Source organism: Cynocephalus volans, chromosome 11 (genome assembly GCF_027409185.1).
Source record: "Cynocephalus volans isolate mCynVol1 chromosome 11, mCynVol1.pri, whole genome shotgun sequence".
Taxonomy (NCBI): Eukaryota; Metazoa; Chordata; class Mammalia; order Dermoptera; family Cynocephalidae; genus Cynocephalus; species Cynocephalus volans.
Genome location: NC_084470.1, coordinates 55,546,329 through 55,560,862, shown reverse-complemented (window position 1 = coordinate 55,560,862; position 14,534 = coordinate 55,546,329). Strand labels below are relative to the sequence as shown.

At 38.4% G+C, this 14,534-nt stretch overlaps 1 protein-coding gene across 1 annotated transcript in view; it reads right to left on the bottom strand.

The window, feature by feature from the left end:
* KIF15 (kinesin family member 15) overlaps positions 1 to 14,534 on the bottom strand; it is a 66,264-nt gene that overhangs the window by 9,060 nt on the left and 42,670 nt on the right. The window contains 11 exon segments of the mRNA XM_063113384.1: positions 93 to 202; positions 788 to 967; positions 1,243 to 1,344; positions 3,052 to 3,198; positions 4,751 to 4,876; positions 5,457 to 5,561; positions 6,183 to 6,269; positions 6,833 to 6,902; positions 7,901 to 7,986; positions 8,186 to 8,336; positions 10,870 to 11,035. Coding sequence (XP_062969454.1) covers positions 93 to 202; positions 788 to 967; positions 1,243 to 1,344; positions 3,052 to 3,198; positions 4,751 to 4,876; positions 5,457 to 5,561; positions 6,183 to 6,269; positions 6,833 to 6,902; positions 7,901 to 7,986; positions 8,186 to 8,336; positions 10,870 to 11,035 — 1,330 coding nt within the window.

Below are 14,534 nucleotides of genomic sequence, written 5' to 3'. Positions count from 1 at the left end.
ACTACACATTGTGAAACCAATCCCAATGTTATTCATTTAACTACATCCAGGTAGGCCAAAATTTAGCCCAGCGTCTGGTGGCTCTTTCTCACCTGTTTTCCTTTTGTCTTTTAATATCATCCAGCTGACCTTGAAGGAGCCAATTTTTCTCTCTTAACTGCTGAGATTCCAGGCATAGATTTTCCATTTCACACAACTGCTCCTAATAATATATCACATAATGTCTTTTCAGAAAACACATGATAGTAGGCATTATTTTGCTCCCCAATGCCAGGACTGAGATAGGTATTCCTTTTTTAAGCTCTTCCTATGCACAAAACACCACACTGGGTATCCCTGGATAAAAAGCAGACTGTGACAAGCTCTCAGAAGCCTAGAACTGTGATTCAGGATCATATCCATGGTGTTTTGAACAGTTTATTATCAATATTACATAATTTTTCAAAATTCCTTTTTGAGGAAAGATGACAAAAAGTGTCTGATGAGAGTATAGTTAGCACAACCTGTATGATATGATACCATTGTGTAAAACCCTAATGGGGCAGGGAGGGAATGCTTACAGACATGGTTATATATTCACTGAAAAGCTCTAAAAAAAAGAAGAAGAAGAAGAAAAGAAAGAATAAAAAAAGAAAGAAACTGGGTACTTTGGGATCAGGAGTAAGAGGAAGACATTTCTCCGTCTATCCCTTAGTTCTGTACCTTTTGAGTTTTGTATCCTCAGTAACCATAAGGATATTGCTTGTTTTAAAAAATTAAATTTATTGGAAAAAAATTACCTAGTTACCTTCATTCTGAGGATTTCAGCATTTTTGACTTCTCTGTCTTCATTTAGTTTTGTTACAAGATGTTGCAAAGAAGTCTTAGAGGCTCTTCCATCTTCTATCTGTTGTTCTTGTGCTTCCCGGTGTTTTGCCAAATGTGTTTGAAAGTGAGGTGGTGTTTTAGGACTCAAATAAAATCGCATCTCATCCAAATACCCAATTAAGTGATATTATAAAGATTTCATTTTAAATATATATGTCAAGCACATAAAAAAAAGACCAAACTATTTAGCTTATTATCCTAATTTTTGTACAAGTAAAAGAAACAAAAAACTGGTACCTTTATCAAGTAAAAAGCAGACAGAGGATGTTAGTGAAAATCTTTTTCTTAAAAAAGATAAAGCTATGGTCTTAGTAATTTCCTAATCTGTACAATTCACAAAACTGTTTATTTCTCCTGAAATGCACTGAAAAATACCTGAGGATATTCAGTGGCAGAATCCATCACATGTTCTAGTTGCCTCATTTTGAAGTTATATTCATTCTTCTTCTTTTCTCCTTCCTCTTTCTTTTGGTTTAGCTGGGAAAATCGAACAGATATAAAGTTACAAGTTAGAAAACAATATGGGGCACATGGTCCAATTAAGAAAAAAAGCTTCCCCATCACCAGTCATCAGGAAAATGCAAATTAAAACCACATTGATATCATCTCACACTTATTAGAATGGCTATCATCAAAACAATGAAAGGTACAAGTATTTGGGAGGATGTGGAGAAAAGAGAGTCCTTGTACACTGCTGGGAACTCAAATTAATATGGCCATTATGGAAAACAATATGGAAGTTCCTCAAAAAACTAAAAATAGGACTACCATATGATCCAGCAATCCCATCACCAGGTACATATCCAAAAGACTTGAAATCAGTATGTTGAAGAGATATCTGCACTCCTATGTTCACTGAAACATTATTCACAAAAGCCAAGAGATGGAAGGGCCGGCCCGTGGCTCACTCGGGAGAGTGTGGTGCTGGTAACACCAAGGCCACGGGTTCGGATCCTATACAGGGATGGCTGGTTCGCTCACTGGCTGAGCGTGGTGCTGACAACACCAAGCCAAGGGTTAGATCCCCTTACCAGTCATCTTTAAAAAAAAAAAAAAAAAAGCCAAGAGATGGAATCAACTGGTAAAGAAAATGTGTTATATATACACAATGGAATACTATTCAGCCTTTAAAAGGAAGCAAATCCTGTCATTATGTTAAGTGAAATAAGCAGGCACAGAATGACAAATATTGTCTGATCTCACTTATATGTGGAATTGTAAAAAAGTTGAACCCATAGAAGTAGAGAGTAGGATGGGGGGTGGGGGTGGGGGACACAAATGGGAGATGTTGCTCAAAGGGTACAAAGTTTCAGTTAGACAAGAGGAATAAGTTTTTGAGATGCACTGTATGGCATGGTGACTATAATTAATAATAACATAATGTATATTTCAAAATTGCTGAGAGTAGATTTTAAATGTTGATACCACAAAAAAAAAAATAACAAGTATGTGAGGTGACGGATATGTTAATTTGGCTTGATTTAATCACTCCACAATGTATACATATATCAAAAAAACCCACATTTTATCCCATAAATATACACAATTATTTGTCAATTAAAAAAAAAGATGTTTCATAGAATGCTACTTATGTTTAAAAAAGAAAAGACAAGCTTCCCAGGTATGCAGAAATATGCTTTTTACATTCCTTTTTTAGGACTTGATTAATAATTTGAAAAGCAATAAAATATTAAAACAAAACCTCAGCATTTTTTAAAAGTAATAAATATGAAATCTGGGGTTACTTTTTGTGTCTGTCCAACTTGATTGCTACTATAACCCAATCATCTCCTTTTCTCTCACAAATTTATACTTTTTCAAAATTTTCTTTTTAAGTTTCATAAGTAATAAAAGGATCATTTGAGAAAAATACAAAATATAGAACAAAAGCCAAAAAGACGACAAAAGTCAGCTATAACCTCACTATAATGGCTAGACCTTGCTGCCATGTGTCAAGGACCCAGCGGGAGGGGAGGCAGCCAAGCAAGTCTGAGTTCATGTGAGCAAACCCAAGTCATTAAGATTCCAAGTTTACAATCCACAATGTAACTACCAGATTACCTAAACACTCCATTAGCCTACCGTGTGTACATAGAGAAATTAGCCAAGACAGGAACATCTCAAAAATTTCAGCTGTGGATTCTTCCTGTCCCCCATCTTGAGTGACACCTCTGTGCATCTCACCTTGTGCTGAAGTTCTTGGATCAAGGCCTCCTTCCTGGTCAGTTCTTCCTGGGCAGACTGCAGCAGCCCTGAGTGTTTTTTCGAAGCCTCTGTGAGCATGTTTAGCTGCTCAGTGGCATGTGCCAGGTCCTCACAAAGCATATCCCTCTGTTATGGGACAATACCCACAAAGGAAGAGTTTCTTAATTGTGGTACTCCAATAAGGATTCGTAATTCATTACTATGAACAATTTTTAAAATGTTAAGAAAGTTTTATGCAAAAACTTTTTTTTGCTTGTGTGCTAATCCATTTCAAGACAAATCAATCAGTTAATGTTTAGGTGAACAGGTCTAGATATAAATATTATTCCAATAAATTCATATAGATATCCCAATTGAGGTATAATTATACTTTCCCCTCACTCCCAGGATCTCAAAGCTGATTTCTCTTTCCTGGGGAGGACTCCAGGCATAGGTCTCTAGCTTACCTGTTGTCTCACCAATTGACTCTAGTCCTTTCTACAATGGAAACTAAATAGCTGTAGAGATGCCCCCACCACCAGTTGGGGAGGGACAGGGACAGTTCACCAGACCATAATACATTGTCATGGGCCACCAAAGTTTCAGGAAGTAGCTTGATGAAAAGTGGCCCAGAAAAATAGAAGTCCTATAAGTTTGCAGACATAATTTCTATGCATGTAGTGTATGTAATCCCTACCAAATCAGAGAAGAATCTGCTTATCCTTCCTTTCCTTTCCAACTGTACACGTACGTGTGTGTGTGTATATGTATGTATATGTATACACACATTTTTCCATGTACTCACTCTTTCATTGTATCATCTTCATTGGGTAGGCTTAATTTCACCTTATGGATGCACCATAATTTAACCCATCACTAAAAATTTTGGTTGCTTTGAATTTTTCACTATTATATGCTTGAGTGTTTTACTCTCATATCTAGACTATTTCTTTGGGCTAAATTCCTAAAAGTACAAACTCAAAGCATGTGCAAAAAATTTAAGGCTAGCTTTTACCACACCACTTCCCAAAAGATTGAACCTACTCCTCCAGAAGTTTCAGTTACTACCCTTCTCTGCACATCTTCAAGTCTTAAATTTTACCAGTTATAAGTTCAAAAAATAGCTCATATTTAATTTGCACTTCTTTTATTCCAAAGAGGTTTATGTGCCACTAAAATATCAGGATTTGCCTAAAACATCTCTAGAAGGATACACAAGAAACTGTTAACATTGAGTGGCTGAGGGACAGGGAGGAGGGATAGGAAGGAGGGATAGGAAGGAATGTATAATGCTTTTGAACCATGTGAGAGTACTGCTTAATTTTTAAAAAGATAAATTTACAACAACAACAAAACTAAAAACCTACTTTAGGTAAAACACGAGACAACCCTGAAATTAATCTGTTAACCAGCCCTTTCTCTGCTCCCTGCTGCTACCACCGCATCTAAGTAAACAGTTTCCACGCTGTTCACCCCACCATGGTGTCAGCACAAATGAACAAAAATAGGTCAACTAGATAAAATACAACAATTTTAATGGTATCTCTTAATTGCCTGATTACCTACTCTAAGGAAAAGTGGCTCTAATTATTAATTATTCCTTTTAAAATACTCTATTTATTAATTAATAATTTCAACACAAAAATATACATATTGGCAATATGGCAAAAAAAAAAAGTCATGATATGTTAGTATCTACCTCTATGTCCTCAGAGAGTATTCTCAGCCTAAGGGTTTCTTTCAGATCCAGAATATCCTCTTCCTGTCTCTTAATCAACACTCTTGTGCTCTCTTCTTTGTCAACCAAAGCAGAGTTGTATTTGCACTGCAAAGAAAGTCATAATACAAGAGCTATCTATTTTCTTATCTTTTTGTTGATTAAAATAACAATGAGTCTGAGTTCCAAGGTGATAACCAGATTAACACAAGTTAATTGAATATTTATTCAACATTACTTGTTAAATGAAGGAATGGAAGAATAAAATGCACGAATGGTAAAGAGAAATGGAAAAGTCCCATAAATATCAGTGAAATAAAAGCATCTAGTTTTGTCATCTTTGTCAGGAGACTGCCTTTGGAAGTAAACAGAGTGCTGCAAGCTCCCTTTTGAGCAGAGGAATGAGGAACATTAACACAAACCTTTGCCTTGACCCAAGCACAGGAGGAAGCATCAACATCCAACTTAGATATACGCTGGAGGAATAAGTGGTTACTTTATATAGGAACTCACTCACTTTCTACATAATTAATGTCTCTGAACTTAGCTAAAATGTGTTATTTTTTCTTGAAGCAACTAAGGAACATCATATTAGCCTTAACTGTCACAGGCATTTGTTAACCTCTTGAGGAGTCTGTGAAATGTGTCTCATGTTCAAATTGAACATTTTGTTGGTGACCACACTTACATTTATGTCCTTCCGTTCTTGTTTCAGGGTTTCTATGGTTTCTGTTTTCTCACAGTTAGATGTTCTTAGCTCCTGGATCTGGTTCATGAGGTCAGCTATAACTTCCTGATGAGGACAGAAACAATATCTTCATACCCAATGACATTAAGGAGATAATTTTTAAATGATAAATCATTTATATTTCCTAATAACAACATAAGAAGTCAATTTTATTTTAGCAAAACATCATAGGTCACATTACATTATTATCAATTTATATTTTAATGGCTTTATACTATCTATTTAATCGCTTGCTCTGGTTTTATGAATGAATAGGAGCTGGACATAAAGATTTTATACCCAATTTTATACTTGGACACACATATTATATTTATTATTCTAGTTAAAGTCAACACCAGGGATTTAAGAATTTGTGCCATGGGACTTAGAGTCAAAAATGAAGGGTGAAACTAATATCAGCATCCTAGCTAAAAGGGCAGGATGTTTTTTAGAAACACTGCCATCCAAAGTGGTAAGAGTAGTTTGCACTTGAAGTTATGTGGAAAGCTAACTTAAGTGGAAGACTTCTTTCTCTAGCAATCTTGTAGATGAACAAGACCAAACTGCATACAGAAATGCTAGCTATCAGTCACCCTGGAGATGCAAGATGTGGCAGAAGAATTGGAATATTAAACCAGCATTTAAAAAGAAAATGCACAGAGGGACGTAGCTTCAAACTCCATCTACCTTGTCAGCATCCCTAGACTTTTCCAGAGAACTGATCATTTTTTCAGTAGCAAGCAAGCTCTCTTCTAGTTTCTGTATTTTTGCCATCTATGGGGAAAGATTAACATTTTTAGAAAAAGAATTAAATCACAAAATTAATCACAAGGACATAAAAAAACTAGTTGAAATCTGCTTTTCATAATACAGAGTCTACACTAGGAGTAATACTTGAAATGATAAATTAGGTTGAAAGACAATGGTTTTGTGGTCTCTTACAAGACACCATCAACCAATTATGATTATACCATCTAGGAGTTAGAGAAACAAGAGCTGAAAAATAATACAACCAGCCAAGGGCCGGCCCGTGGCTTACTTGGGAGAGTGTGGTGCTGAGAACACCAAGGCCATGGGCTCGGATCCCTAGATAGGGATGGCCGGTTAGCTCACTTGGGAGACCGTGGTGCTGACACCACCAAGTCAAGGGTTAAGATCCTCTTAGAGTCATCTTAAAAAAGAAAGAAAGAAAAAAAGAACCAGCCAAAAGTTTCATCTTTTTATTAATAATTCCCAACATCTGAAAGGTGAAACAGTTTTAATAATAAACCTCTTTAAAGACTAGGCATAAAAGTTATAAACTTCAAATTCTACAGTTAAAGTAACAGGAAATTTACCTGCTGCTCACACTTAGCCATCTCTTTCTGTTTCTCTTGACATACAGTCTCAAGAACTTTTAAGATTTCTCTGGAAGAGAAGAATGATCTTTTACTCCTGACTTCAATCAATGGAAACAGGAACTGAGTATGTTAGCACAGAAGAGATTAAAGACAATGCAAATAAACTTTATTAGGCACATACTTGGTATTAGGCATTATATTCCAATGGGCATCAGAACTTTGAACCCATTTCTTCAACAGCTAATGAGAATTTTTGTGCCATGACTGTTTTTCTTGAGAGTGTTTACTACTCTCTAATATAGCATACAACATACAGGATTTGTTATTACTTGTCTCCCTGTGCTAGAAGATAAAATCCACAGGGACAGGGATGTTTGTTCACTGTTTTACCTTTAAATGTTCTGGCATTCACCAGATCATTTCCTGGCTACTCGGATATCACTAAATATTTGAATGAACGAGTAAATGTTAATTGTCTGTAGGCAACTGGATGCATGTGCCACGTTCACCACTGCATACCAGGGCCTAGAAAAAAATCGATCTCATAGTAAGAACTCTTTAAGGATCTACTAAATAAACTAATTGTTCTCATTAGAGTAATAATCAGTCTATTGGCTGAAGCCAAGAGACTCATTGAGATTACCAAGGAAAAGAACTTGGAGATGCAAGACAATGGCCTTCCTGCTAAGGCACCAGGAAGAAAAAAGAGCAGCTAGAAAAAGAATAATAGAGACAGAAATAAAAAGCAGTCTCTACTTTCCAATAATAAAAGAAACAGAAGTCATCTTATTATATATACTGTGACTTATTTACAGAAGGCTCTGAGTTCTGATCACTACTAATTGCTGTTCATTTAAAAGTACCATAGCTAGTTATTAAATGCTTTAAAGGATAAAGTTTCTCTACATAGCCATTTATACAAAAGAACCTGATGTTCATTTTGAAATGCTTAAAAGAAAAATAACTCTTTACACGGTACTAGAAATAAAAAAAGAAATACAAGATAAAGAATGTGGTAGTAAACAATATTCTAGTCAATTAAGTAAAAAAATAAATGGCACTCACTTAGAATTGCTTTCTTTATCTTCTTCAAACTGTAATGACAATTTGTTACTGCGTTCTTTTTCTGCCTCGAAAAGCTCCATCAAATTCTAAAAGATACCGTTATGTCAAGTAACTGTTACTAGCAATGTGTGGTCAAAAAATATATCAAGTACTTTGTATGTGACAGGCACGGTGGGCAAATATAGAAAGTTAGGGAGAGTTCAGAACAGTCCTTGTGCTACATTCAAGAGAACAGCCACAGATCCAGGCCAAATTCACCAATTACCAATACCCTTCTTAACTTACATTCATATCAGATTTCAGAGTTTCATTTTCTTTTTTGCAGTTTTGGAGTTTTTTTGAAAGTTGGTCAATTTCAAACTTCATTACTTCTTGTAAGTTGTCATAGGAATTCTGTAGGCAGGCTTTGCTCTCAAGCAGCTTTTCATTTTCTAATCTTTATCAGAAAAACATTTTTACAATGGTAAGTATAAACATTTAATGTATTTCTGCTAGTCAATTTATCTGCAGTTCAATTTACCCTACCTACAGACCATTCCCAACTTACACAAGCCTTGACTGATGTAAAGCTCTTCATGGACTTGTGTGAAATGTCCATGATGCACAAACATGTAAGCCACACTGGAACACAGGGTAGTTTGATGGGGATGGAAAAGATAGGGGGGAGTGTAAGCCCACAGCCATCACTTTCTCATTCTCTCTCCTGTGGTTTCAACCGTACATATTTAACTGATTCACAATTTACAGACCCATTTAAAGGTTTCCAGACCTAATCCTCATGTCAGCTAGGCACTGGCTGTTATTTTCCAAGTTTTGTTGATAGCTCAACTCCAACTATTCATCATATATTCTCTCAGCTCCAGGAAGGATTTTTTAAGATGGCAAATGTGGCTTCAATCTGAGCAAGAGAGAAAATTCCCTCAGCAAAGAACTATCTGCTACTTTCTTGGTTTTCGTCCTCTGTTTCCTTCCCCAATATACTGTGGGCATACCCAAGTATATTGATGTAATATACTGTGGGCATACCCAAGTATATCAGGGCGCAGCCAAGAACTAGCAACCAATCTAAGCTGTGGACCATCCAAAAGAAATGTCCTAGCTTATCTACAGAAGGCTATTAGGCATAGAACATCTGTTGTACTAACTCAAAGCAGAGCAGAAGCAGCAAATTACAAAGTGGTATATATACATCAATTGCTAAAGACAGATGTATAGGCAATAGATGGTAGGGGAGGGGAGCAAATCTATAAATTTATGGTATAAACTCTGTATATGAAGTAGGCAAAATAATCTGAGAAACACATAACAGTGCTGTGCTATTTAATTCAGAAGACTTAACAACCTTTGAGTGTCACAATAGAGTGTAAGCAGCTTAATAAATGATGTACTCAATGTTAATGGGGAGACACTGAGAAAAATTAAATTGTGTCCAACATATTTAAAAAGCTAGGAAGAGCTCAATACTTTTAAGATAGAATTTAAGTACATGGATAATATGGTAGATTCTTAACATTTTTGATCTAGTTCAACTCTGACAGGTAAATGCAAGGAAATTAAGATCCAATGAAATTAGTGGAGTGACTTAAAAAAAAAAAAAAACTGCATAAAAATAGTTGTGGTGGAGGCAAGATTAGATCAGTAATTCAGAAGTTAAAACAAATCCCAGGTGTAGGAAGAAATAACAGTGCATCTGTGATAAATTATCAATAAATTACCTATTTTTTTTAACTAGTTGAGCTGGGTTTGTAACACTTGCACTTCAAGTAGTCCTGGGTTTCAGGCCAATCAGGCAACATGATAAGTGGCCTTGATGTTGGAAAAATGGCCCAGGGTGGTAGAGGTCATGATGACCCAGACTGCACATCCTTCTCTAAAGAGAAAGAAGTGAGTCACACAGTGGCTGATGGTGGCCATGAAGGAATGTGGGCCTAATGCCACCAAACTGATTTTTCAAAAGGATGCTGAAATACAGACTTTTATAAGAAAACACTCAATTTTTAAAATGCTATGGTTTTTTTAAAACCATGCTGAGCAGGCCCAATAAAAACATGTGTATGGGCAGATTTTGGTCCACAGATCTCAAGTTTTCTTCCTTTATTTTAATTCCTTGTGTATCCAGAAAACACTCAACAGCTACAGTTTAATCTTTGCAACTTCTATAAAAATTAAATACAAGGCTGCCTATCAGCAGCTTTTTCAGAGGGAGCTTATATTCATGATATCACATTCAAAAGATCTATTATTAAATTATGGCCACAGACACAGGAGACATTATCAAAAACACAAAATGGTTTTAAGTTATGTTATACAAAAGGTTGAAATTAGCAAGAAGAAGAAAGAAAACAAACAATTTACATCTTAGATTATTTTTGTTTCAAGATTACCAGCACCTGACCAACCAATCAGCCAGCCTCTGGAGTTACTGTGGACAATGGTGACAGCTATTGTTTTGGTATACCTCATACTGTCCCTTCTTCTAGTAAGAGCACACCATTCCCTCCAGAGCAGGCAAATCACCTATGTTGGGCCAATGCCACCTCAAACCCCTGGTAGGTGACTGGTCCAAAAGTGAGATGACTTAAGCAAAACCAATTTAAATTTTCTCTGGGACTAATATTTGGCTGTTAGGAGAGAGACTTTCTATGCAGGGGTTGTTAGGCTGGGAGCCAGAATAGCTGTCTGAGGCAATTCTTCCCTGTCACATAGAGGAAAGTCCTCAATATTAGGAGAGAATAAGAGCAACACAGAGGTGAATAGAGCTGAGAGAGAGAACCCTGAAAATATTGTTTGAGATTCAGTCTAGTTTGTCCCTGAAACCAAAATCACCTCTGGGGCTTTCTAATATCGTGAGCCAATAAATTACCTTTTTTGTTTGTTTAACTAGTTTGAGTTGGGTTTATAACACTTGCACTTCAAGTAGTCCCAGGTTACAGCTAATCAGGCAGCTTGAAACCACAACAGAACTCTACCTGACGTTATCTAGTTGAAGCTGTATATGCATGGGTTTTTCAGAAAGTTTGTTGAGTTCTTTCTCTTGACTCTCTTTGAATGAACTATATTCCAATTTCAACAAAGAAAGCTCCTTGTCAGCAGAATGAAGAACTGCTCGCAGATCATGCACCTCACTTTTCAAAACTAAAAAACAAACAAAACAAATCCTCAACAGGTCTCTTTACAAGTATTTTTGTAAAGTAGGCAAATAAATTTGATGGGTACTCTTCTCATAATCAGCAAAAACAAGTTAAAGAGATCATTTTAAGGAAAGATGTTGATCAAGTAAGTGGTACCTAGGAGCAATGAGATTTCTGTTTTCTTCCTCTCCCTTACTTATGATTTTTGGTATATTTCTACTTAAAAAGGAAGAATTAAGATCTGTCCCTGACTTGTAGGTCACTTGACTCTTCTAAAATTCTCCTGTAGAATGTGCATCAAAATTCTTAATATAAAAAAAAGTAAAATAAAATAAGAGACTTAACATATTGTAAGTGACCTATCTTAGTTATTAAAAATCCCTTGCAAATGTACCAGAACTTTCCAACATGGGTTAAACACTTCTCGTCTTCGAAGAAACTCCATTGGAAATCAAATTAGATAACTTTTTAGATCAAAGAAAATAGAATGGCTGTCTTTTTTTGTTTTAGCTTTATTACAAACTACTGCAAATACTTCGATGAAGGGAGAAATAAACTGAAAAAACAGAATTAAATGATACTACCACATGTACAAATACGAGCAAGTATATAATTTATACTTTATTTCTCAATATTAAAACATTCACCTTATGAATTCAAGTATCATTTGTGGACAATCCTGGAGAAAATTACCTTTTACGATCCATTACTGTTACTTACTACTGCCATGCAATCTTGAGTCTGGTTGTTTAATAACAAACAAAACAACCAACCGAAAATGATGAGAGAATTCAAAAATTAAAATTTTGACTAACGTGTAAAATGCCTCTGTAACTAAATGTGCTTATCTCCCAGGGCCCCCAGAACTCTGCCTAGTTAATAATCAACTGCCTGTAGGCATTTCTGCTTTTGTAATCTGGCAAGCCTGCCCTGCTTGCATTTCTAATTTTGCCTGTTCACCTAAGTCACATGGGTGAAAAGAAATTAAAACCAACAGCTGTTTGTCTAAGATATAAGTTAAACCTAAGTTTATGGCCTATAAAAACCCTGTCAAACTCATGTTCATGGTCCCAAGATTTCAGAACGAGAGTTCACCTGGCTCCCGTGCATAATAAACCTTCTGACTCTCCTACCTTCCGAGCGTCTGGAGTCTTTCTTGCCAAGTTTGTTCCACAATATTTCTGGTACATTGGCCAGGAAGCGAATTGGACAAGAAATGAACAGACCAGCCCCTTGAGCTGCCAGCCTGTGCAGGGCTGCCTGGAGGATCAGCGGGGCCCTGGGAACTAAGGAGGCACCGCCTGGCCAGCTTGCTGGAACTTTGGAAAGTAGGACCTTGCTGATCCAGAAGGCTGCCTGTCCAGCCAGGCTCCATGGAGGGAAGGACCAATCAGACCTGTACAGCCTCCAGGACAGGCAGGTCCCCCCAATCCTTTAGTGCAGTTCAGGCCTGCCTCTGGGTGGAAGGGGAGCTTGATCACCTCCCAAAAGGGTCCCTTCAAGGGCCCGGCTGGGGACGTCCATCTGGGTAAGGGACTTCAGGCTGAAGTTCTGCGTGGGAACTTGTTAAGGTCCATCTGGTTCGGGGTCTTGTCATGAGACTCCTCTCTGTTCTGGATGTCCATCTGGGTAAACTAAGTCAGGATTGGGGGAGGGAAAGGTACCTTAACTTCTGTGTGAGCGTGTGAGTGAATGTGAAATATCTGTGGCACCAAGTGATAAATGCGGTGTCTGAGTGGGCCCAATGGCCTCCGCAAGGAGTACAGCCAGCTGGACACCTGTGTGGTCTTCTTCTCCTTTGGGAGAAGGGGGACACCTCTCCCTTGTTCGCCACACACCACCAACACAGGGTGGGATTGGGTGGATGGTACACGTGACTAGAGACCTGATGGTTAACGTCTAAAAGGGAGTTCTGTCTCTGAGCCTTGGGCCATAAATCTTTTGAAGTGATCAGCGTGGCCCTCCTGCCCACCAACACTAAGTCCCTCCTTTCAGTCTTTTGTTGCCAACTGAGGGACTACCCTGTATGCCAAGACTTAACAGAAGCCACAGAGGACTTAAGCCAAGGGGGAATCTCTAGAAAATGGTTTAAAGGGTACCTCACAGACCTTTTCTGGGTATACCTGCTCTGTCACGAGCCCGCCATTCCCCATTCTTATTAAATTAGCAGTGGCTACAAGGAGGACTGGGCAAAGGGGGCAGTGAGACTCGGTGCTGCCCTAGACCACCTAAACCAAACACAGGGGCCCCCTGCTTTGCAAGACCTTGCAATCTGGGCCCTCCTCGAAGGTCCCAAATCCCACGTTAAGTGGGAGTTACACTGCTTCCACGAGTGGAGGCATCATCAGTATTTGGGTTATAAGAAAGGGAAGAAATCTAAAAACAATGGGAGCAAGTCAGTCAAAGCCTATCATCCTTGAATGTATGCTGAGAAACTTTCTGAAGGGGTATTTAGGACATATGAAGTTAAAATGACCTCTGGAAAGCTCCAGACCCTGTGTGAAGTAGAATGGCCCGGTTTTGGTGTAGGATGGCCCTCAGAAGGGACGCTGAGTCTCCAGAAGGTCTGTATGGTTTATGAGATTATTACTGGAGAATCAGGGCACCCAGACCAGTTTCCATACATAGATTCCTGGCTGACTGTACCTATGACTCTACCACCTTGCATCCGATTCTGCGTTCATAAGAGAAAGAGTAAGGTCCTCATTGTACAAGTGGCACAAAAGCCAGAATGAGAACAAGAAAAGCTAAAAAGTAAAACCTATATATCAGGGGAGCCCAGAAGAACTCATGCCACCACCATATCCTGCTCCTTCAGGGGCACACGGCCCTAGGCATCCCTTGCCAGACAGCCCCCTGGTTTTGGTCCTGACAGCACTACCAGCATTGCCACCAGAGAGTCCAGAAAGTCCAAAGAGTCTCGAACCAGTGCAGACGTGACTCTGCTCAGCCCAACAGGTTTTGGTCCTCCAGATGCCCCTACAGGAGACCCAAGGCCCACAACAAATCAATCCAGATGGCACTGTACAGCCAGGGTGCCTCTTCTACTACCAACCTTTTACAACCACAAACCTTTTGAATTGGAAACATTATACTCCATCATATTCAGAAAAACCCCAGGCTCTGATCAGCCTTCTGGAGTTGATTTTCCTCACTCACCAGCCTACCTGGAAAGACTGCCGTCAGCTACTCCTAACTGTCCTCAGCATAGAAGAAAGATGACGCATCCCGACAGGAGCCAGGCAATGGTTGCAACAACAAGCACCCACAGCCGTGCTGGACCCCGAGGCCTGGGTCAGAGACGCTGCACCAGACGCCGCTCTGGATTGGGACTACAATGAGGAAGAAAGGAGAAACCAACTCCACTGATATATGGTTTTATTTTTTAGCTTTTCCTTCTCTAACAGCTGAGAGCCGGGGCCAGGAAACCCACCAACATGTCAAAAACAACCATTGTGACCCAGAAAATGGACGAATCGCCTGCAGAGTTCTATGAGAAACTA